This window comes from Serinus canaria, chromosome 1 (genome assembly GCF_022539315.1).
Source record: "Serinus canaria isolate serCan28SL12 chromosome 1, serCan2020, whole genome shotgun sequence".
In the NCBI taxonomy this organism is placed as follows: Eukaryota; Metazoa; Chordata; class Aves; order Passeriformes; family Fringillidae; genus Serinus; species Serinus canaria.
Window position 1 is genome coordinate 42,820,351 of NC_066313.1, and position 25,581 is coordinate 42,845,931.

Here is a 25,581-nt window from a genome sequence, read left to right on the forward strand (position 1 = left end):
GAGCATGTCTTAAAATGTTTGAGTGAGGGACAAAGACAAGTTTAGAAAAAACTACCTGAAAAAGACACCACACACTACCAATTTGAGCAGAACTGAGGCAGCAGGAAAAATTAAGCTTTAAAAGGGGTTCTCAAATCTCAGATACCTCAAGTATAGCAGCCAGCAGGAAGGGACCAGGTAGAAGATGGTTCTTTCTGACTTCAGGTCACCTGTTTTTTCATAGCAAACCAGTCATGCGTGGTAGCTACAAATGAATCTTTTTGAATGTCTGTAATACTTCCTACATGACCTGAAGATTACGTTCTCTGATCAGTTACTGGTGGCACTGGTGCAGTTATAGTAGAGAGGTCAGACCTTCCCATTGTCTCCCTCTGCCGTTGTGCCTCTTGCTCTTAAGGGAATGCACAGCTCTGCTGCTGACACCCAAACCATATGTATGGGAACTGAAGACATTGTCACATACCCAGGGAGATGAGGGTCTGTTCCAAAACTGGATTCACTGCAACTGTGGGCATGGGCCACCAGAGGTCGAGAGGAGACAGGATTACTCATGTGGTGACATCTCAGTCTGTAGCACAGACTCCCACTTCTTGATGAGAAGTCTTGCATCCTGGAGCTGTTACTTGTATGGCCTTTTCCTAGCCAAGAACAGAGAGATGAATTTGGGAAGAAAGGCCTGCTAGAGCAGCTGCATGTCTTAAACTGAATACAGCCCTCCAGTGGGGGAGGGGGGAAGGTGCTGAACTAGCCCCTCCCACCTGTAGAGGTGTGCTGACAGTTTTTCTCAAAAAGACTTTACAAGGTTGTGTGGGACAGCCCATATGGAAAAGCTTGCACAGGAGATGTAAAAGCCTTGGATGTTCCCTCATCTTTACAGATCTGTCAGCTCTGCTGTGTCACTATCAGAGTAGTTCTTTTAGAGAATAGCAGGGTTAAGATCCCTGAAACCACAAGTGAACCTCCAGACAAGGTCCCCTGCATCCACCCTTCCTGAAACCAAATGATTCCCAGGAAGCCCCCAGTGGTTCCACAGGGCAGGGAGTCCAGGTAAGTACAGCCACACACAGTACAGCCTTGCACTGTTTTTATTAGTGGTATATGCAGGACTTCCATGCACTGAAACAATGGTACAAAACTGCCATTGTACTGTGCACCACTGCCATGAGCCTGGCTCCATCTTCTTTACGCACTTGTCTTACACAGCCGGATTAACAGGATCTCTTAACCACCCCCACCTCCTGTTCTCCAGCTGGAAAAACCCCTGCTGCCTGGCCCAAGGCTCCTGTGCTCCACAGCCTTCTGACTGCCCAATGGCTTCCATGGGGTTTGTTCCCTCATCTTGTCTTCAAGAGCCCAGAACTGGGCACAGTGTTTCAGCTGCAGCCTCAGAAGTGCTGAACGGAGAGATTGCTCTTCTGGCCCCAGCTCAGCCATGATCTTCTAATGGAGCCCAGCGTGAGGGTGGACACCATCTTCACCTGTCCCTCAGGACCACATCAGCCTCTGCAAAGCTGCTTCGCCACCAGGATCTACAACTGCAGCAGCTTAGTTCAGTTTCCACTGCAGGATTTAACTGCGTGAGGTTCCAGTCAAGTCTTCGATTCATGTCCACTGCATTGCAGATTTCAGGAAATAAAAAACAAACATCCTGTTACTCATTTAATTTAAACCAATTTTACAATAACTATAGAAATTTGAAAAAAACCCCTCGTGGTATGTTACAGGCCAGTGTTCAAATCATATCACATAAAATTAATTTTTCATTCTTCATGTTTTTTCATCTTTTTATTGAGCTACATTAAGACAACAGGCATTTGTAGCCTAACTTCCTACTCAACAGCATACACAACTTACTGCAGCTGTAATCTCCCCTATGATTAGCCTTTCCTTCCAGTTCTTTTCAGCTGTCACTGGCTCATACAATTTTTTTTCTAGGTAATTAATACTTTTGTATTCTTCTAAACAAGCTCAGCAGAAACACAATCCACATTACTGCTTTTTCTTTAAACCCTACCACTTTACTATTTTTTTGTCATATATTGTAGGGCTTGAAAATATTTTCTTACTTTTAAAAGGCTTTTTTTAAAGTCCAACAGCAATCAGTTAAACCAAGGAGGAGTCATTTAATATATCATTTACTCTTATTCTTGTAGAACATACAAACTTTAATCCTTTTAGTGACATTCATTTCCCTTAACACTGCTGTTTCTAGGAAGAAAATCTACTTTGAGTGCAGTCCTGATGAGAAGGGCATCAGTACCTCAGTTACACATCAAAGTAGTTGAACATCAGCTTTACTAGGAAGTGCTGGACTGGCACCACCTTGTGTGCCAGAGGGTGCAGACAGTAACATCACAAAAGCTGTAACTTGTCTCCTTGGACTTGGAGCTCACAAGCAGATGTATTCACATTCTTCTCATGTCTTTTTCAAGCTGAGGTATTGGTGGGGGACACACCATGTCCAGGCTGTGTGTGTTCTTTTATGTCATTTCAAACAGCCCTTTTCCCTCAGGTCTGGCCTGCCTGCAAGCAGAGAGAAAACAGCTTAACTGAGAATGATCAGTTTGTCCTTCTCCTACCTTCAGCCAGTTGTGATGGACTTACTATTTGCCCAAGAGCACTGAGAGATACAAGGAAAAAAAAACATTCATGCATTAAGCACAAAAATGGTACTAATAAACTGAAAACTGAGTACAAAGTGTACCATTAAAGGAGTTTTAACAAGTGAAACACGATTATATTCTCACCTTGATGATCCTTGTAACTCCAAGGTGCGGAGCAGCATTTTGCACACCATCACGAAGTAACAGCCTCAGTTCTGAGGGTGGGCAGCCACCAGTGGCTGACAAACATTTCCAAGAAGTAGGATTCAGGCTGAGGAGTTACAAAAGACACGAGATAACCTCCTTGCCAGTGTGCTTTTGTCATCAAAGGAGAGCATTTAAGACTCAAATGGCAAATAACAGAGCAACACATCAGCAAATACAGTTGGATAAAGAGCTGAGAAATGCCAGCAGTTTTTCAGACAGCCCTGCCCCCACCGAAGCAGCTGGAGCTCCCTCTGTTCAAGAAGCTCAGGAGCAGGCATCCTGGCACAATACTTAACACGAATTCATTAGGCCATTATACTTGGTCAGCCAGGTTCACAATACAATCTGAGGCCCACACACATGTGAGGAATGGGGGAAGAGGAAGAAAGGTTCTTAGCACTTCATTGAGACAAGGAGTTGCTATTTAGCCAGTAAAAGGAACATTTGTATCTCCAAGGAACCTTGACCACCCTTTTTTCCCTCCACAGGAAGGAAACTAAACTGACAGAAAAATTCTGAGATGCCTGGGAAACCTGCCAAACACTGAGGTTCCCAAAGGGCTCTTATGCACAGCAGCACTCATATGTAGTGACAAACAAGACTGAATTCCAATGGCTACATGGTCAAGACAAAATGTCCTCTGGATAAAAAAAAAAAAAAAAAAATTGAATTAAACTCTGAGAAAATTAGGCATTTTCTGTTTTACTGCTATTTTTCTGACAATGGGCTTTAGCTGCTTGTCTTTTTTAGATGTTGTGAGTAAATGCTTGTAGGTTGCTTATTTCAGTAGTCTATTTTATATTGCAAATTGTTGTGGTATAATTTTTATACTGTGATTTTACTAGAGCTAGAAAATAATGGGACTCCAGTAAAGGGCAAAAGCAGAACCACAAAAAGAGGTGTGCATCAACTTTCCCACCTCATAAGTGCCCTTCCCAGAACCAAGAATATGACAGGGTCCAGGTTAGGGAACACAAACTGGACAAGTCACATGCACTGAGCTTGCTAGGATGCTCCCATGAGTGCTGAAGGAGCTGGCTGCTGGCCTCGCAAGGCCACCCTGCATTGCTGACAGAGTGTGACAACTAGGAGAGGGATGCAAGGATCAGGGGAAAGCACAAATCACTCCAGTCTTCAAGAATGGCAGAAAAGAGGACCCAGGGAACTACAGGCCCTTGGAAGGTGATGGAACAACTACTCCAAAAAAACACTTCCAGACCAAGAAGAGCAAGAAGGTAAGTGGCAGCAGTCAGCATGGATTTACAATGAGGTCATTTGCAAAATTCTTAAGGATCCCAACTAGAGAGCCTCTCTGGTGAGGCAACCAGTTCAGTGGACATGGGGAGAGCAGTGGATATTGTCTGCCTTGGCTTAGGAAATCTTTTGACACTGCCATAGTATCTCCAGTTATCATTTTGATCCTGTCATGGTACTGACAGACTACTGATAGGCTCAGTGGACCATGAGGTGGACTAAAAACTGGCTCAAGAGATGGGCTTAGAAGGTTGTCAGTGGCACAGGAGTAAATAATAGAGTATCCCTGTACTGAGGCCAGTCCTTTTCAGGATGTTCATTTCTGCCCTGGTTGATGGGACAACATGTCCTCAGAAAGTCTGCAGATGACACAAAGCTGAGAGCAGTGGCTGCTAAGGCCATAGTATCATGCCACCACCCAGTGATCCCTCAACAGGCTGGAGAAACGGGCTTACAGGATCTCATGAAATTCAACAGAAGGAAATGCCAAATCCTTCTCCTGGGGAGAAATAATCCCAGACACCAGGACAGGCTGGAGGACAGCTGGCTGGAATGCCCCTTTGCAGGTAAGGACATGGTGGCCCTGGTGAACACCAGATCCACGAACCACCCTGAGCTAAGAGTGCAACCTGGCCACAAAGGCATCCAAATGGCATCCTGCTTTACAAAGAAAGTTGCCAGCACATGGAGAGAGATGATCATCTGGTCTGAACCCCTGCTGTGGACAGGGACACCTTTTACATGTGATTATAAAAAAGATAAATTGTTCTGATCCTTTATATTTCCAATTCTCTTATTTACTGTTAACACAACTACAGAGACAGCTCGGAGTCCTTTTGCTAAGCCTAACAAATAGAAGAATTAATACAAGTTTCTCTTACTTTACCAGTAGAATTTGCACATCTTGGTCAAATCCCACCAGTGTTTAAATTTACTTTTACTTTATAAAAATTACTGGTATTTTGGAACTACCAGAATTATTGAACCTTGCTATCTGATAGCCCCATTGAGAGGCTGTCCACAGTCAGGGCAGATGGCACTACACACCTGTGTGCACACAGATCAAACTGCCCCAGGCTTTCCATGGACACCACCTTCCAGACCACAGCCCTCTGATTAATGCCAAAGACTGTTCAGAATCAGTAACTACTGTGTTGGTTGTACAATCAGGAGGCGGGGTGCAATATATCAGTAACACCCGGCAGCTCAGACATGGCATCATATTAGTGTGGCACTATGGGGTTTGAGCTGTCTGCTAGAGGCTGGGCGCATATGCTTGAAGTCCTTTAAAAACATAACACATGGCAGGAATTATGACAGGAATTACATTATCTGAAATCAAGTATTAGTTGAAGTGTAGAAACACAACTACATCAAATCACAAATCTGGACAAAAAGTGGGGGATTGACTTCAGTAACTGCTGGATAAAGCCATATACCTTAATACGTACCTTGTACTAAAACCTGGTTTAGGATTCTCTTTTGTCTGCATAACATAGCAGAAGGATTCTGCACAAGCCAGTCTTCATCTCCATTTTTAAGATTTTAATAGTAACCTAAAAAAATAAAGAGACAGTAAATAACTGACATTTCAAGCAAAAAGGAAACACAGTAGCTTCTCTTTTCAAAAACCCATTATACAAGGAGTAATAAACCATAATAAAACTTCCCACTACCAAAAAAAAAAAATCCATTCATTCTCTACCCATTCTTACCACTTAGTTGTTTCTCCACAGATTTTATTTAAATTTTTACTACCTCAGCAGTTAAACAACAGCTGTTCCAAGAACATTAACAAGTTCCTAGATTTTAATATTCCTGCTTGGAGTAGATTAACTGCAGTTCTTATCCAAAGAGCCTCAAGTCATTTCCCTTTGGAGGTTTTCTAAAACATATATATTTCATGTGACAGAAATGTCACATGAATGTTCTAGACATTCTAGGCCTGCCAAGGCACGTGGCAAAAGTGGCATTTCATCCTTCTAATATTAGTACCACTAAAATGATCATGATCCTTGCACACAACACTGAGTCATTAGTGACACTTGAGAACTAACAGCTCTCACTGCAGTCTCCTCCTCTTTCTTCAGCATGTTGTTCTACAGACATTAATTAGGGGCAAAGTTACCAAAATAATATATCTGAACTGAGCTGGAGTAAAAAACCATCTCAGAACTGCATACAAGTATCATTAAAATACAGTTTAATACTGCAAGCGTCAGAAATTGATGCAAAAGTTTAGGACTTCTGTAATTTTACAACTTCTGCAATCAATTGGCTTCTATTTGCAGTAAGTGGTATCCACCTTGCACATTGTCGTCTCATAGAGTACAAATGCAAAACAGCTATCCAAAGTGTTTAAAATTCAACAGCTCCATGCCCCAGCCATTCAGGCTTCAAAACAGCTCTTACCTGTAGACATATTCCCTCCTCCCAGAATTAAAATCACCTCCGTAGATGTCTCAGACTTAAAGTAAGATGTGAGCACTGCAATGTTTGACAGGCTTAACAAAATCCCTTACTCAGCACAGAAATATGTTGGCAGAGCCTGAGAGCCCAAAGGAAATGTCTACAGAGAAGACTGCCTGGAAAGGTCCTCATCACAAGAGCACAAAGGGGTGAAGAACTCCCTATAATCTCAAGTAAAGACTTGTTAAAATTATTTACCAACATCCTGAGGTTCTATTTTGATAATTACAAAACATAGCATACCCTGCAAAGCATTTATTAGAGAAGGAATTCCTTTGGAAAGCCACACACAGATTGCACCTTTCAGGCTAGCTTCTCTTTAGGAGCAGTCCCAAAAAGTAATTCAAGAAGTGACATACGTGCAAATTACAATACACAACCACAAACGTTTACAATAAAGGTAACATTTACCTTATCAGAAACAGCTGAAAACAGGCTCAGAATATATACCATTTTAAAGTTGGCATGATTAATGTCTGAGTCCTATTAAATAAATTCTCCCATTTGGTTCCTTTTTATCTCCCCTCTCATACCACAGTGAAGCTTGCTATCTATCAGATTTCAAAAGTTCAGTTATCTATTCTGTACCAGATATTCAGCAAGATAGATACTTCTTTGATCAAGATAGATACTACTTTCTTCATAAAGCACAAATGATAGAGTACAGCCCCCTAACCCTTTCTAAATATGTTGATTCTACAATTGTTTTGCAAGTCAAATGCAGTAATGCTGTAGTGATGAACTGTCAGTCATAGGGAGTTGGCTGGAACTCTCATCTGGACAAGTGTTAATTGTCCCGAGACATTACCTCAACATGGTGCAATTAATGTAGCTATTGATAGGTATGTACCCATCTAACAGGAAGGCTAAAACTACAAACTGCACAGTTTTCAGTCTATATTTTATTATTAAAGAAACCCAATAATTACTCTCTCCCTTCTCCCCCCCGCCCCAAGAAAGTTAAAGCACCAAGGCCTAAGAGTCTCTCCAAGTTTCTGTCACTGACAGTGAATATTACTTTCTCTTTCTTGGCCACCCAGATTTACTGATGAGAAAGCAGTGTGTCATATTCTTGGCAACCAGTAGATATTAGTGACAAAACTGTAGCCAAATAAATACCGTCTATTTTTGATTACAGGCTCTAAAACCACCCAGTAAGACTGCTGGGAGTGTTAAAATGTCTATAGTTTCTACTAGGAATGTGCCTCTGCACAATTTATTCACAATTCTTCCTCTTCCAACCTCTCTACCTATATAGATTTATGATTAGCAGTAATTACTTTGCTAGAGCTGAATGCATCCAAGCAGCCAGTAATGAAAAAAGTGATTTAGTTCTAAGAGTGAGCTGGAATACAAGAGAAAGTTGTTTTCAAAATAAGAGACTGAATATTCATTCATATGATAAAGCTCTTCTTTAAATTAAAGCTCAAAGCAAAATGGTAAGCAAAATGAATCTGAACTAGTCTAAAAGGCTAACAGCATGATAAACATGCCTGGTGAGAAGAGAGGCATCACACACAAATGGAGTGAAACTGTGCATATACTGTGCCATTATGAAAGAAAACTGAAAACCAACTCCTAAGTGCAGGTATCTCAAGTAATGCACCCTCAGCTTGGCAGGATATCTGCAGCAGAGACCGGCTGTGCAGGACAAGCTCCAGGCTGCCAGCGCTAATTTGGAGCAGGAACAGCTGTGACACTACAGTACTGAAGGACACTGCACATTTACCTTGCACATGGATGTGTGGCAGCTTTGCCAGCTTGACTGACAGAACAGGCTTTGTGGTTTGGTTCAGGTTTTTTTGGTTTTAATTTTTTTAATTAATAGGATTTTTGGTGGCTACTGTAACTAAGAGTAATAAAACCCCCATAAGTTTCCCCTTTATTCGCTACTTTAAAAATTACCTAGCAACACACAACAGCAGCACAGGTAAATTTGGACTTCCACTGAAGTGACCATATGGCATTTTGCACCAGCAGGCACAGGTATGATTTTGAGAGTAGCAGAACCACTATCCAGCACACAGAAAGAAGAACTCCAATGCCGAGCTGTTCTCAGGAAAACACACAGTCCCTTGTGGCCACTTATTTGGGGTTTCCAAAGGGAACCCGAGATGATCCGTAGAGCTGTGTTCATGTTTGCATTTGTTCAGGCTTACCTATCAAAAGGTAACAGATAACAATGTTGGCTGCTGACATACCAACAGAAGATACGGTGCTAGACATTCTTAAATGGTCAGGCAATCTTATCCTCCCCATTCTTCTCTTAGTTTTAACTTTAGTTTGGCCAAACCTGCTCATCTTAATTATGAGTAGTCCCTACTGAGGACAATAAAACCATTAGAGACTAAAAGCAATTGTTACCTGGCATCACTGCATAGCTGCCAGGGATTATAGGAGACAAACTGCAACACAATTTTTCCAAATCTTGTGTTTGTCAAATTCTCTCAAGTGCATATTAAGTACTTGCAGAGAAGTAGAAGAAAGCAAGCATTTAAGGGGAAAAAAAAATTACCAAATTTGAGCTCAAAGCAAGAATTAAGTTCCTAGAAACAAAAGGGAAAATACTACTTGAGGTAAGCCATCAAGGCATTCAATTTCCTTTGCAAGATCATTAAAAATATTTTATGTCCATTTCACAACTTTAAAGTTACAAGGTGTAGGGTACCTGAAGTTAGCATCTTACACAGAATAAGGAATGTGAATGCAGTAATATTCCTCTTCTGGGATCAGATTTCAAAAAAGAACAAATGGTGGCAGTTACTAGTGGCCAGGCAATGAACACATGCCAGTGACAATCTGCGATCAAGGGACATTAGTTTCTGTTTTGCTTGGATTGCAGATCTTCACCATTTAGAAATTAGATGATTTCTTCAGTATTTAGGGAATGATGAGCATGTCTGAAAGCATTTAAACAGAAGATACAAAAGTTTTCATTGGTACAGCTTCAGCAAGGTCTGAATTCAAAGACACTAAAATTTGTAAGCACTTCATAAAATTAATTAAATTGTTCATTTGCAAGGTATTCCTAGATGCAAGACACAATAGCCTCAAGTGGGTGTTATAGATAGATAGATAGATAGATAGATAGATAGATAGATAGATAGATAGATAGATAGATAGATAGATATACACATATTATATTTTTTTGCAAAACTTTATGCATTGTGAGACAGTAGTCCAAATCATTAAGTCATTCATTGTTGCTATGAAACAGCAACTAAATCCTGTACTTTTTACTACAGCCCCCTCCCCTCTATGATTCTCCCATTTCAAGCTGAGAAACCAGAATAGCTGGCTCATCACTGATTTTTCATAATTACCTATTTTACAAATGTTGTAATTAAAGCAGCAGAAATATCTTTCAATATTTCGATTTTTACTTTCAATGACTGTGTTCATGCTGAGCAACTTGGAAAAATATCCAATGGTGTTATTTTCTCCATTCAGAACTCACATGACAGGTTACACAGATATGAAGTTCTGAGCATTTTGTGATACTTTATAATGAACAGCTAAAAAGTACAAAACTGTTGAAGGAACAAGAGAATAACTTCTAACCCTCATCATCTGTTTCACCTTGAAATAATGATGTATAGGTGTGACTTCACAAAGAAAACTTCAGAAACCTGACAGATTAAAAGCATCTGAAAATGCTGCACTTGGCACTGAAAGCTACAGTTAAAATTTCACGAGACAGTTCTGCCAGGTTCTGGAAACTCTGAGGTCACCTATCACAGACAGAGATTTAGAAAAGTCTGCTGTAAACAAGATATCATCAAACCAGCACACCTAGCACAGAGTTAAGTAGGATCTCAGTACAGCTCTACTACTTTAAGAGAAGTCAGGATACCATTATGCTACACACAATGCAAACAAATATAAACTTATGCAAGGAGTTAAGAGAACCACTAAGATTTTAGGGATGTTTAAATAGGCATACCTCTAGTAAGACTCATTTTTTTATTTCAAAAATATTTAAAATTGTTTTAAAGTAGCAAGAATGTGCATATGCAAAGCCTAAGAGACAGTTTTCTCATATATTAGTTTTAAGACTACAGAAAATCAGCATAAGCTTTGTATTATAGAATAATTCTTATATATAGTAGTGATGACCTCACTAGTTTGAGGACATTTTCTATCTTCCAAAACCTAAAGGGGCATCTAGTTTCACATAAAACTTCCTATACTGTGCATAGTCCAATTTTCTCCAATTAAAAAAATAAAAAAACAACAGTACTCCTAAGGAATTGTAAAACTCACTAATACACAGCTTCTGAAGTGTTTGCAATTCTGCTTTACAGGACTTCACACAATGCTCCCCATTCCCTCCTGTAAGGTTCCTTACCTGTCATTTTTGCAGCAGGTGCCAAGTTAGGCCAGTGTCCTAACCTCCTCTTCCAAAATAATGACAGCAGAACTGATTATCTTTGTGGGGCTAAAATCTCTGAAGCCGTAAGACTGTGCTGGGGGAAGGGCAGGGCAAGACGTGGACACACAGTCTTTATTAACAACAACTCATGCACTCCAAGAGCTTTCTTCTTTGGCATGCTTCATTTGAAAATGTAAAATTTAACAATACTACCCAGTACATACATCTACATTGAAATGAAACCTAGTAAGGAAGGATTCAAATACCTAAGCATGTAATAGGGTTTAACTGTTAATTCATTCATATAAAGTTTAATAAATTCAAAGTTTTGCTTAAATGACAGAATCATGGACTTGTTAATGTCCCTTTAATGTCAGAAGGGATCTCTAGAGATCATCTGGTCCAACTCCTCTGCTCAGGCAGGGCCACCTAGAGCCAGTGCCCAAGACCACATCCAGATGGCTTATAGAATCTCCAAGAATGGAGACTCTGCAACCTGTCTGGGCAGCCTGTGCCAGTGCTTGGTCACACCTCACCCTAAAAATGTTTCCTGATGCTCAGAAGTAATCCCCTGTGTGTGTACCCATTGCTTCTGATCCCATCAAAAGATCTGTGATTCTTTGTGCAATTAAGTAATTTCCTTCCTGTACTAACTCTACTAGGTGACAACTTCCATCACAGATTACTCTCTAACAAATGCAGAATATCAACTTCTGGCTTCCACCATAATAAAATCATAATTGGTAGAAAACAGAAAATCTTACATTAGATTTGAAATACAGGAAATGGAATCTGTATCTCAAGACAAAGACAACAAACGGCATTAATAAACTGCAGGGTATCCTGCAAATGTTCAACTCCATATTGGTATACTGACATAGACTTACCTGTTTCTGAAAAAACCCACAAAGCAATGTTGAATAAAGGAATCATTTCTCTATTTGCTACTCTCTGCCTGGCAAGCTGGGACTCAAATTTGGCTCTTTGTCCTTTCCTTGCACAACTGGACATATTCCTGATGCTGCACTATTAGGATCTATTTCAGCTTTATAGTACCCTAGAATGCTGTAAATTCTATGTACAGCATTCCTTATTTTAGTAGAAGTCACTACTACCTGCAAGATAAAAGCTATTCTTCCTACCCAAAGTGAAACAGCTAAGTTACTATCAAATATTTTTAAAAAGCTTTAAGCTCAGCTGTCATACATAGAGCAAAGTGAACACCTTGTGGCAGAAGACTGAAAAGCACTATATTAGAAATAATTTCAAGTCTGAATTACAGATCAGGCATCTTAGTGAGTGTCAGGAATACTATTTACCATTCCACCATATACCCCCCCATAAAGTCACTCCAGTTGATTACCATTTTCTCCAACTGAAAGCAAAGTAAAGGCCTCAGTGATGACACTCCTTTGCACAGGATTAGGCCAAGACCACAGTGTGAGAAGTCAGGACCTCCCTTTTGATATCATCTTATATACAAAGGCAGTAACTTGGCATCATATTCAAAACTAAATACTTTTAATCAAAGAGACTGATTGCTGGTACTGTTTTTCATCATAGCTCATCCAGATTTCAAGATGCAAGCTTGCCTGTAATTCTCACATTAAAAATACTGATTTACAAACAAACTATCAAAATTATCTTGGGTGCCAAGTTTGTAAATATCAACACATTAATGAGAAAATGGTTACACACAGAGACTAAAACATAAAAGTTGTAACTTCAGTTACCTGTTTGTGACTTTTGATGTACACAAGTAAAAAACATCCATTCTAATACACTACAAACATTACTTGCAACGTCCTGAAAAAGAAACTCCACTTTAGCAAGCAGCAACTTCTCCAAAGAAGTCTGCATTTCAAACTGAAGTTCTGCATCCTGATGCATCCATTTCTTTGAAAGATTAACAGAACATGTACTTGTTATCAGATTCTTTTGCACTACTTTTTACGGACCACCTTCAGAGCAGTTTGCTCTCCTATTCTGTTCAATCTTGTTCTGGTCTTCTCATAACTTTACTTCCATCTTATTTAAGAACTTATACACTTACTTTCATTCTGGACTCTGCAAAATCTTGCATCTGATCAGCACCTGACTGATGAGTATGCCCTGACAGGAAATATTTATGCATTAAGTTTGAGGGACTCTAGTTTACATCAAACTGTGAAAGCTAAAATAAATGCAGACGTCCAAACAGTTTAAAGATGAACTTCAGAAAACAGAACAAAATCCAAGTACCTTTATTACAAACTTAGGGAACCATCCACATGATGAATTTTCTGTAACACACCTAGAATTAAAGGAATTTGTCTCATTGACAGTACAAATGTAACTAGTTTGTATTTTCTGTATTTTCTTAAGTCTCTACTCAAACTTGCTCAGATCAGTACCTCATTGAGAACACAACTTTCATTAATGAAAAGTAGTATTTGGAAGTGCACTGTAATGACTGAACAAGTATAAACTAAGCTGACTGCAGCTGGTAGGAACAAGTGCTGATTTAAGCACCCCATGACAGCGCCACTCTCAACCCACAACTGCGGTGGCTGTCACTACCTGTGAGAATTTGCTCAGCAGAAAAGATGACTTTGAAAAGAATCTGTGCAGCCATAAATGAACTTCATTAACTGAGGCACATGAAGCAACTGCTGAAACAACCAAAGGCACTACCATATTCCAGGTCCTGGGAAGGCTGTGGCAATCATGCAGCTGTACATGCACCAACTCAGCAGACAAACTTACCTAAGATGCTGACTCTTTAGCCATTCAAATTTATCACTGTGGCAAGACAACTAGGTTCTTAATAAACTTATATCCTTATAATCCTATTCTTGGTTTGTCACAATCAAGGCAAAGATGACATTTTCCTGCCATAAGAGCAGGACCAGATTTGGCAGCACCTATTTCTAAGCAGAAGCTCTCTTAAACTTGTGACAGAAGTCCTCTACTGGAAGCACTGATACTTAAGTTACACATATTTGAACTTCAGTCCTTTCCCAAGAAATTTTATTTAGCCTGTATATTTAGCCTTTTTCTGCATGTCATTAATTTCACCTCTATTCCTTTAAGGTTACATAGTCAAAAAGTAAAGATAAGAGAAAATACACCCAACTCCCCAATAACATTACTCTTCTTAATAAAACACAGGCTTTCAGAATTACTTTTCCCATTAAAGCATGTATTTTATTTGAATGTTTACACTGAATTAGTTTTGTTTATAGCATAACTCTGAAACAGCATTTAAGAATTTTAGATGAAGTTTATAAGAGTCGTATTTGGGGTTTTTAATCCTATGGCAGTTCCCAAATTATTAAAAGCTGAAAAGTGAAAGATGAGATAAAACCACGTTTTCCTGCTCTTCCACAATAGTATCCCCCTATCTCTAAATCCATTAAGAGCACTTACCTACTTTTACTTTTCTGTATTAGTATTTGCACACATCTGTGAGTTCAGAAAAAGTAACTATCTATTAAGTTCTCATGCACTCTGTCACTTCATTATTGAGAAATTACAGAAAAGAGAAACAATGAAATTAAATTAATCCAGAACAAAATTTTTTGCCCCCTTAGAAAGACATAAATCCATTTTAAAGGCACAACAGGTTAAGAAAACATACATGATACATACTAACAAAACACATATGAAGAGGTATGTAACAACTTGTCAAATCCTAGATAGAACTGGTTTTTACTGTGCATCTGACATCTTTCCTTTGCTTTAAACCATTTCCATAAAGTTCAGTATTAGAACCCCCAAATAAAGTTTCATACAGCTCATATCTTCCATATCATCAGGAAAACATAAAGCCTTTTATAACAAAAGAAAATCTAGAGTACAGAAAAGGAAACAAAATCCTAAAAGGAATATATTAGGATAACCAGAGCAGGCTGGTGACAAGCATCAAATATCAATAATTTGGCCCAATCCTACAGTGAGCATGTCACCTTACATCCTCAGATCACTTCTAAAGCTTGGCAGAAGCTTGAACAATTTTCAATATAATTATAGTGTAAAGGTTAGAGTTAAGTCCTCAGTGTCAAACCAGTAAATGATTTAGAGCTCAAGTAAGACCTCTAGTGAAAAAGTTTTCCCACATTCTTTTAAGATACATCATTTGGCTTCCTTCACACTGGACAGTTTTAAATATACAAGACAGTTAAAAAAAAAAAAAAAGTAGAATTTGAAGCAATCATATAAAGAAGATTCTACAATACCAGTTTTCCCACACAAGACCTCAAAACCAAGCAACACACCATAATCAATTCTTTACCCTCCTTCATATAACCTGTATTTTTGTGATTATCACAGCAATAAAGCAGAAATGCAAGTTCAGCATCAAGGGTCTGGGCACCAAGTTTTAAGACATTGTTATGCTCAGAATGTATCAGCTTTTATCCAGGCTTAATGGCACAACAACATATCACCAGTAACTACCAACACTTGAATTACCCTATTTCAGATATCTATACTACATGCCATGATCTCCAGTAAAGTAAAAGTGCCTAAACTAACCAATTCTGATTTTTACAATGTACCAATGAACTTATAACTGGATGAAATATGATAAATTATATTTCTTTTTAAATCTTTGTAACAAATGGGCCCAATGTAAAGAGTAAAAAATGCATGCCAGGAACATAATGCAACTGAAAACTGGAGTATGATTTCTCCACAAATCTGTACTTCCTCCACCCCCACTGCACCCCCCAGGGGACTGGCTAATCCAGTATTTGAAAACTATGAAACTCAAACAAATTATTTTTCCTTATGTTTAATACAACTTGGGGAGTTAAGAGTACTATTCAGAGCAAACATTGAGACATTTGTGTTTAATTTACTGTCTTGTAAACACAGTTAGGATTAAAACCAGACAGAAATTAAACATTTTGTTTGCAACCTTGAATAATGATCCTTAAGTGTGCTGTAATCAGGGAAAAGTCTAGAAGAATCATGCAGAAAGTATACCAAGTCATTTTATTCTTCTGAATCAGCTGTCATTTTAGAAACAGTAAGAAGCATCCAGGATTTCTATTTACTTTCCTAATAACCAATTTTTCATTACTTGCTACTTTTTCCCCACATAAAGTAGAAAAGGTCCATTTTGCTCAGAACATCCACAGTAAACACAAGACAGAAAACAAGCTTATAAATGAAAAACCCTCCTAAACAAGTTACATAATACTAAACAATGCTCTGGTACCCCCCATTTACAGACAGTTGTATTCATCAGTGTGAATAATATATGAAACTAAACAAGTGTGCAAGAAAAACGTCAAACATGCATTAAGTGGTATTACAAAAACTACACAAAGTATAACATGGCAATAATAAACTGACACATAGCCTAAAATAATGTTAGAAGTACAACCATCCCTGCTGCCAAGTTGACAATTTTCACTTTTAAACCAACAATTCAATAGGTGACAATTCTTCCATACACTTTCTTTCAAAACTCTTGAACATTCAGTTTTTGAATTGCAGTAATTGTACTCTTCACACACTAAGGAAAAAACTTTATTTGTATGATTTGGCACAGCTCTGGTTCTGAAAATGTCAGATGTGGAACTGGAACTGGTACAGTGCTAAGTTCTAGAAACACAATGTTCCACACTGAAACAAAACTGAAGATGAACTACTGTTTCATTATTACAGGTGTGTCTTCTGGGGAAAGCTTTTTATTTGAAGTTGATTAAAACTGCAGCTGTGGCTTACCTTTCACATGCTCTCTCCCTTAAAAGCAGAACATAATATATGGAACAACACAGGGTTATCAGGTCAAAGAATGAAGGTTAGCACTTTAAAAGACTGTTTTTCCCATCTTTGTAATGGCAGTTTTATATTTTCTTCAAAGAAAAAGTACATGTGAATAGTCTTGCTTCTTTTTAAAGCAACTGTGTATATCATTTCTCCTGGAGAAATCACGAAGAACACTATTTTCCATTTTTTTTACTGGCTTGCATGTAACCTTGGTAACTGCAGAAAGTGAACAGACAGATCAAGCTCACATAAAATTTGGCTCAACATTTTAGAGGACATTTTTTTTCTTCACCACTTGAAATACTCGCCCTCTTGGCCCAACTATCACCAAGAATGTAACCATAACCATGTTATTCAGACATCTCAACTCCTTGACACACTTCTTACCCATTTGTTCTAGGCTATGTATTTCTTCCCAACTCACTTAATGAGAACATTTATTGAACTATGTTCTGTGTCTGTAGCACTAATTACCCCATGGATGCATAGGTATGAAGAGTCTTGCTCTACTGTCCCTTCTTGCTCTTCTCTCCTTCCACACTGAAATGAGCAGAATCAATAATTCTCACAGAGTCTCTTTTACCTGCCTTTACCTGTGTTTCCTGCCTGGGGACACAGAGGGAGCAGGACCAAGCAGCAAGGAGGGCAAAAGGCTATTTAAATCTGCAGTAAGGCATGTACTGGATTATTTTAAATATTTAAAATTCCCATTAGCATAAAAATAATTAAAACATTTGTAAGCAGCCTGGAAGATCAATTCAACTAGCAGTTCAAAGACTGCATTCTACAGTACTGCAATAGCTGGTTTATGCAGTGTTTTTTAATGCAATTTTACACAATATAAAAATATCGAAAACTTAGTAACAATAAATAAATTTAGTAGAATAAATCCTTTTATAACAAATAATGAACAGTAATGGAACTTTTTTTTTAAAAAAGCAACACTTGACAATGACCAGAACATCAAGAGCTAACAGATGCAAAAAAAAATTACAGCAAACCCTTTTGGTTTTTACATCTTTTTAGATTTATTTTCTCTTCCACCTTGCTTAAGTATACATTTTTATTTAAAGTGGGAAAACACATTTTGCTTGGGTTTGTGTTGTACACTGAGGTATTTAAGGTTTGGGGATTTCTTTGGGAGAGGCGTTTTGTTGGGGATTTTTTTCTTCCTTTCTTTATCTTTAACTGATAATAAAATTAGTTTCCCTGTCACACACACAAAAAATTTATTACAGTGAATTAAGGCAAAAAATTAATTAAAATACCTTAATCCCATCCTATTACTAGTAATAGATATGTATTATTTCATTTTCCTTTATGATGGTCTTCTGTTTGGTGCATCTCTGTCTATGATGCACTCAGGTTTAAGACTGGATTCTCACTAGTTTGATGAGAGGCTAGCAACCTTAAAATCAGCTGTTACATACTTACATGGTGTGTGTACGCTGTATACGGTTGCTGTATTCAGCCACAAAAAACAACACAGAAGAGATATATCCAACTGCAGTGATCCCACCATACAACCCAAGAATTTTAAAATATTTTTAAAACATTCATTCATTTCACTTTTTCTGCTATTCTTTGGCCACCTGCACAAAACTAAATTCAGTTCCAAAAATCCAAGACATGAATGTAACTGGTATTTCCACATCTATTAAAAATTAGTTGCTTTGTGGTTTTCATGTAGAACAAGACTTAAAGTTATTTCTGTGAATCTGCTGTAGATATAAAATTAAACCACACTTTTCTCACTTTTATTACGTTACTTTATTCCCTCTCTCCCATTTTTTGTTCAAGTTACATACAGAACCTTCCACACTTATTCCTGTTCAAGGATCTATGCAGTTTTTACTTAAAGTCAAGAACAGTATCTTTATTCTCACTGCAATTCTTTCAAGTCAAGCACTTAACGTCCTGCATACAGTTAGCATGTAAATTCAATCAAATTATACAGCTATGCTTTACTCTACAGAAATTGAGACATAAAAGCACACTAGTAAATCGAGGAACAATGGAAGTTCTAGACAAATCATTTACCCAACCAAATGGAAAAATCCACATGTGTATGTAGTAACACAGTCCAGTTCCTTTTGAATCTCATACTTCTTATTATGAGCATTGTATTCTCCATGCAAGGGACCACATACAAATCACTTGAGTTTTTACCCACATTTTCAAAGTTGCTTTTTTTCTTTCAATGTGATTTGTGTATACAAGAATATTTACATTAGAGCAGAGTTTTTTAAATAGTTTTACCAGTAAGTATGCTGTGCTTATCTCTGAATGGTTTTCTGAATAGCTCCTTCAATTAGGAAAAAAGGGCTGCTGTTCCAAACAGAAGAAACTTCTTGCACTACTTTTAAGAGTCAGGCTGAGGTCATTAATAAGGATGCCCCCAAATTTCAGTTATATAAACTTTCAGAGTATCTTAAGGAAGTTCAAGATGGAAAAGACCTATTAAAAATCTATCCCACTGAAAATGAACACATTGAGGGTTTGTTTCTATGCATTCAAAAACATAAAAAGTATTGTTTTCATGAAAATTTCATGTTCACTTTATTTATTCTACAAGTAACATTTTAGACAATTTTATAACTAGCTCCAGTATTTCATGGATTACCGTGAAAACACACCTGAAATGTCTACAGCTACAATTTTTAAAATACTTTATGGGAAAGCACCTGAAACCATCAACAAAACACACTAAACTGGTGAGATTGCTAAAACTACTTTACAGTATATCTGGAAAGGAAATAAAAGGTAACTTAAAAACAATCAAATGGAAAAAATTATACCTGACATTAGGTATTCCAAGTTTTCAGTCAATCCTTTTACTGTTACTAAGTTCTTACATTTCAGTAAGTTAATGTTTAAGAAAGTAAATGCTTTCAGGTTACTACCGTTCAACATTTGCCACCAAATCAGCACTGAATAGCGAATAATCTAAAGTAGTAATGTCCAACCTCTGCATTTCTCATAGGACACACTCACTCCCTCCTTACCACTGATTAGTCAGGAAAGTTTGGACCAATATTCCCTCATGCTAGGAGTCAGTTAACAGCCCATGGAAAGCACCAAACTCCTAGATGAGCATCTTAATAACAGCACAGTGCCCGTATTAATCATTCGAGCGCTCCTGAGAAGACAATTAGATTGCATTGGAAGTATGCGCTCTCTGAAGTCCCCCACTCCTGGCCCCAAGCACAAACTAATAAAAGATGCTGCATGCAGACTCTAAAACTACTGGATATACAACACTTCAAGTCTCAGGAATGGGATTTAGAACCCCTTCATATCTGTGGTCCAACATAAACTGACTCTAGTTGCTACCCTGCATTCTGTGCTAACTTAGTAGTTCCATTATGCTTTAGTTTGACTTAGGAAGGGAAAAATCATGATAAAAAACATCAACTTTTCATAAAAAAATAGATAAATTAGGAAGTACACAAAAAAATTTGTTTCTGCAACATACTTAAGTAAAATGAACTTCATGCCACCAGTGCACACCAGTTAATTGCTGAACATCTCACCTCCAAGCATATTTTTTGCCTTCAAAAGGCCTAGGGGGTTTTGGTTTTTATTTGAGAATCTGCCTTTAGATTGGTTATTTCAGCATTTTTGAGCCAAGTTATCTTAAGGGAGATTGCACTGTGTTTAGCAAGACAGTTCATCAATGTCATTGTGTTTCTAGTACCTTTCAAAGCATTTGTAATTACAAATTATTTTGTATCTGAAATCAAGAGTGGAAAACAGGGAAATGAATTTGGTGAATATGGCAGCATACTTTATATCAGAATGATCCTCAATAAATGCATACTATAAAATCCTACTAGCTTATGCTTAAAATTAAATTAATTATTTGGCTCATACTGTCTTCTTACCATCTATTTTAAATTTTATTCTAGTATGAATCTCCTGCTTATATATTGATGTACAACTGCATAAAAAAATGTGGACAACAAATAAAACAACTGCACACCAGGAATTTTCTTTCTAGGTAATCCAGAGTAGTTAGTGATTTTCTTAGGAAATTAATACAGTAAAGTATATTAGGATTGCCAAGTTTCCCAAGACATCAGTGTGCTTTATCTAATAAGCACATTGGTCAGAACAGTGTATAACTTAAATGGAATAGTAAAGCTTTAAGTACCAAAATTGTATCTCACTGGAAAATTAGGTAGTTTAGGAATATGAAACTTCAGGAATAATGTAAAAGCTCAGTAAGTACATTATAAAAGTAAGTGCACTGTAGTTGGCAGATTCATACATATTCCAAGCCTAGTTGTTTTAGCATAGCATATAGCAGAGTGTCAGGACTTCAAACAGTGCAAATGTAGTTAAAAACTTGAGTACCTGTGTACACAGAAAAAATGATAAACTGCTCCACCAGACGAGGATCAAGAAAAATTAATCACTTTAGCTGAAGGGCAGAACCTTCACGCAAAAACACTGGTTAGCCACATCTACACATTTTAAAGAAACAATTTGTGACCATTCCTTTTTCAATAAAATTAGGTGTTTATTGTATAGCTAGGATCAGTTACTACCACATTTGGCAAAATGAGAAGCACTGCCTTTAGAGTTAAGCCAAGCAGCCCAAAGAAAACTTTTAAGAGATGAACATAGCAGCATGTCATCAACTACAAAAGGAATTCTTCATTAACTCTTTACAATCTGCCCAAAAATACATTTCAGTATTTATTTGTTAGGACTTGGTTCACAGACATTTAAAAATAGTTAAATTAAATTATTTTCTGCAGTAAGGACAGCTGACAAATACACTGCTACCATGCTGCAGAGCCATCCAAGTCAGAGGTTTACAGGAAGGGCAGGTCACAATTGTGGAACAACAATCACTAATGTTGAATAAAACCTAAAATAATTTTCAAATACTTGCATATTTCCACTTGCTACCAAAACCACAGTGCAACAAACATGCACTTAAAATAGCATGAAGCTGGCACAGAAAGTATTAACAACTTCTCAAGATTCATTCTGAAGTGTATTTAATGTTCTTCTGCAACATACTCAGATATTATAAGGAGGAGGGTTTACATAGCTAAACAAATATACAGGAGCTAGCTAAAAGGCCTGAACAACACAGCCTTTTCCTTTGAAGAAAATGAACTAACCTGTTGAATTCAATTTAATTTGTACTTAAAACATGTTCACTGTACAACTTTACAGTTGAGAACTACTAATTCACCAATACTTCCTCAATCCCCTAAAAAAAGTCACATATAAGGGCAGAAAATATTAGGAAAAAAGTAATCTCATATTTAGATGCCTTACTAGATACCAATGTAAAGTGCATTTTCAACTGCATAAAGAACACTAGAGCAGAGAGTTTAACTACTTGCCATATGCAAGCACTAGTTTATAGCAGTGAAAAAACAGTAACTTTCCCAAGTCTTGAGGTTTAGGACCAGTGTGTAAAGGAAAACCATTTGCACTTTGGTTTAGGTTTACTTTAAGAATGAGTGCTATAATGTGACACATATACCAAGGGGAAAGAGTATTCCAGACTAAAGGTAACTCAGTATTGTATTACAAAGTGTGGCATGTGTTAAGTCAAGCAAAAAATGGCAACATTAAAGACAATATAAAGGAAAATGCTTAGCAGGTGCAGATGTCCCAAGTGAGGACCTACATACTTAGTTTAACCAAGGTAACTCCTGAATTGCATGAAAACAGTATCTTAAGACATATACATAGGCACTTTAAGTAACAGTGTATTTCCAAAATGCCAGCAATATGACAATTTTCTTGTTAACCATTTGCTCAAAATTCAATCCACCAAGCCAATCACTGCCACATTAACAAGTAACACACAAGCCCTCTCTGCTGCTTGTATCCCATGCTGAGCTATGTATATGCCATCTGGATGTTAATAGGGCACCAGGTTATTTCAAATCAGTTTTTAACCAATATAGCATCACAATTCATACAGATAAAATTTAGTTTTGTCTACCTCTGAAAATGTACGTGAACTGATAAAAAAGATCACTACTATTTTATAACTATTTTGCACAGGAAAAAGAGCAATAGTAACCAACGAATATCCCTACTTATTTGCCATCACAGGAATAGAACCAATAGGTCTTTTCCATCATCTTCCAAGACTGACAAAACAAAATCATAATAAGCTTCCTAATAGCTTTACTACCAGTTTTATCTTAAAACTCAATCAGCAAATCTACCCTGAGTTGTGCTCTAAATGGGATTTTCCAAATTCCTTGTTCTGTAAAACCTTTCCAAAGAATACTTGTGTGCAGTCCTTCCAAATGCATATTACTCAACTATAACTGAACACTTATTTTCGCTGGAAAACATGTATTTGCTTCCTAATTAAACAGCTACTCATTGATAACAGACACGTTTTTATTAAAACCAACCACTAGGGAAAATGTATACTTATTAATTATGATGTGCAAACACAGAAGAAAGCTTTTGACCAGTGTACAGAAATGTCTCCTTGCTTGCAATGGAGAGAACAGAACACACAGATGTCACAACCACTTTTCTCCTCAATAAATGCGGTTTAGGTAAATTCACTCATACTGTTATGAATACAACACACATAAAGATTCCTTTTTTTTTAATTCCTTTTTTGGTTTTTTCCCTCCCAAGTTAAAGTTTCTAATAATTTATCTGAAAGATAACCTCTGTTTTATAAGCCTACCTCTGTTTACAAGCCTACCGTGACTAAGTTTGCAATGGTGGATTGAGATGCAAGGACACACCATCTTTGAGAACACTTTGTATAAAATCTTATGCTCTTTGAAAGTCAAAACAAAAGCAGTTGTGTTTTAAGTATTCCATAGTATGTACTGCACCATGGAATTCAGCTAAACACTACTAAGAATGGAACTTTCTTGACACATAGTAGAAACTATGTAAAAATGAAAATGATGCCACTTATAATTAAGCATAAAATTATTCTTACTTAGTATTAGTAATAACATTCCCAAAATCCTTTCCAGTGATTTTTGTTTTATTGTAATCAGATAACTGCACGTTTTACAGCATAGTCACACATTGCATTTTGCTAGTCACAAACACATTGCCTTACATAATGATCCGCATCGTTTCTGCTCTATCCTACAAAGCCTATGACTGAATACAAAAAAAGTTTTACAAAAGAAACTGTTTTAAAGACTACAATAACAATAGAACCATTTCCAGATAACAGCTAAAATTATAAAGGCATATCACTGTATAATTTTACTGGAATTTCTAAAACAGTAAGGAATGAATTAAGGTTTAGTATCTGCGACGCTTGTTAGGTCCTTCAAAGTTGCCCCCTGGGTTTCCTCTACCAAAGCCACCAGGTCCACCACTCACGGCACCTACACCACTCATTGGAGGCTGAGGAGTCTCAGAGCCCGTTCTACTAACCAGAGGTGAACCCATCTGGGATGGGCCTCCTTGAGGGAATCTCTCATTATGCTAGCACAAGTCCATTTGGAACATGCCAAATGTGAGTTACAACAAAAATCACAAGTGATGTTGTCATGGAGTTCAGCAGATAGTCCAGCAGAATCAGGATCACACATAGAAGGAAGAAAGGAGCAATTCAATTAGTTATTATGGAAAAAGAGCTGGAAATTAAAGAGTGCTAAAGTTATGCTCCAACTTTGTAAAGAAAATTAAAAATGAAAAACAATACTTAAGACCAACTCTGGTGCTGGATGTAACTTCATCCTTACAGGCACATCAGAAGCAATACACATTCTCTATGTAACAGAGGAGACAGCAAACAGTTTTATATCTGAGCCCTACTGTGCCTTACATACCAAAGCTTCTCCTTTAAATAAATTAGACAGAGAAACATTGTCAAACTTGGAGGGGAAGAAATCAGATTTTGTATGTCTAGACACTGCATTTACTCTTTTAATCGCTTTAAGACTTCTATACCCACATATATATGTATAGTTCAAGTCCAGGCTACCTGGAGTTAGCCTTTTGTATGGCACTTAAGAGATCTTTAGTCAAGGCTTTTAAAATTCTGAAATTCCGTCTAAACAAAGCTACACTAGTGACAAAATGTGTAATTTTGGACTATTCCTAGCTTATAAAAAACTCTGTGTGTAACTAAGGCTCATTCTGAAATATCAGTGTGAGATAAAAATCCAATTAATATTCCATATTTACTTTCCTTGGCTCTATGCTTAATATTAATACGGGTATAAATCCTTATACAGATTTATTTCCTTAATTTTTAAGTAAAAATCCATCTGAGCACTTACAGTTCAGTATTTAAGTGTTTAAAAACAGAATCCCACATGGAGAAATTGAAACTCAAACCATTAAAAGCATAGATACACAGTACAATCAGATGTGGAAATAACTCATCATTCACCAGTTAATGACAGTTATGCTTTCAGAATAAATTCCTTCTGCACAGAGATCTACATCAAGTCCCCAGGTATTCAGAGTTCAACAACGACATTTAAGACTAGTACTTTACTTATATGCCTGAATCAGAAAAGAATTCTTCTGAAAGCCTAACTCCAGTAAGAGCAGTAGAGCTCAGCAGCTCTGGAGTCAGCTAATTCATATATATATATATATACACACATAACTAAAACCCTAGCATTTTATGTATATAGATAAAAGTACATGCAACCTAGATCATGGTTGTATATATGTGCGTTATTTCAAGTGTAACACTGTAAATGAGAATGGTTACCTCAAGAGCTGCATAAAGATCTACTACTGAGCTAAAGCACCTTTAAATTTGTAGCACTAGGTAAAATCTGTTTTAAAATTATCTTAATGCATGCCAGCTGGCTAGCAATGGATATGAAGTTCAACAAGTAAGTTATCACTTACTCCCCTCTTCCCAGTAATTAACTTCCTACACTAGTAAGTGGTGGAAGCTACTTTCAAAATGTTACATTCAAAGACAAT

General features: G+C 37.3%; 1 protein-coding gene across 8 annotated transcripts in view; it reads right to left on the reverse strand.

The window, feature by feature from the left end:
* Positions 1-1,067: 1,067 nt before the first annotated feature.
* Positions 1,068-25,581, reverse strand: part of PSPC1 (paraspeckle component 1) — a 57,818-nt gene continuing 33,304 nt past the window's right edge. For 2 of the 8 annotated variants that reach the window (XR_007778878.1, XR_007778875.1), the window contains 5 exons: positions 8,439-8,692; positions 5,516-5,620; positions 2,748-2,874; positions 2,261-2,523; positions 1,068-1,611 (listed from right to left, as the gene is read on the reverse strand). Coding sequence is in view for 3 of the 8 variants with exons in the window: in XM_009102810.4 (XP_009101058.1) it covers positions 23,932-24,117 (186 nt within the window). In the remaining 5 variants the exon portion in view is untranslated. The other 6 variants (XR_001989617.3, XR_007778876.1, XM_030234241.2 and 3 more) reach the window with 5 other exon arrangements.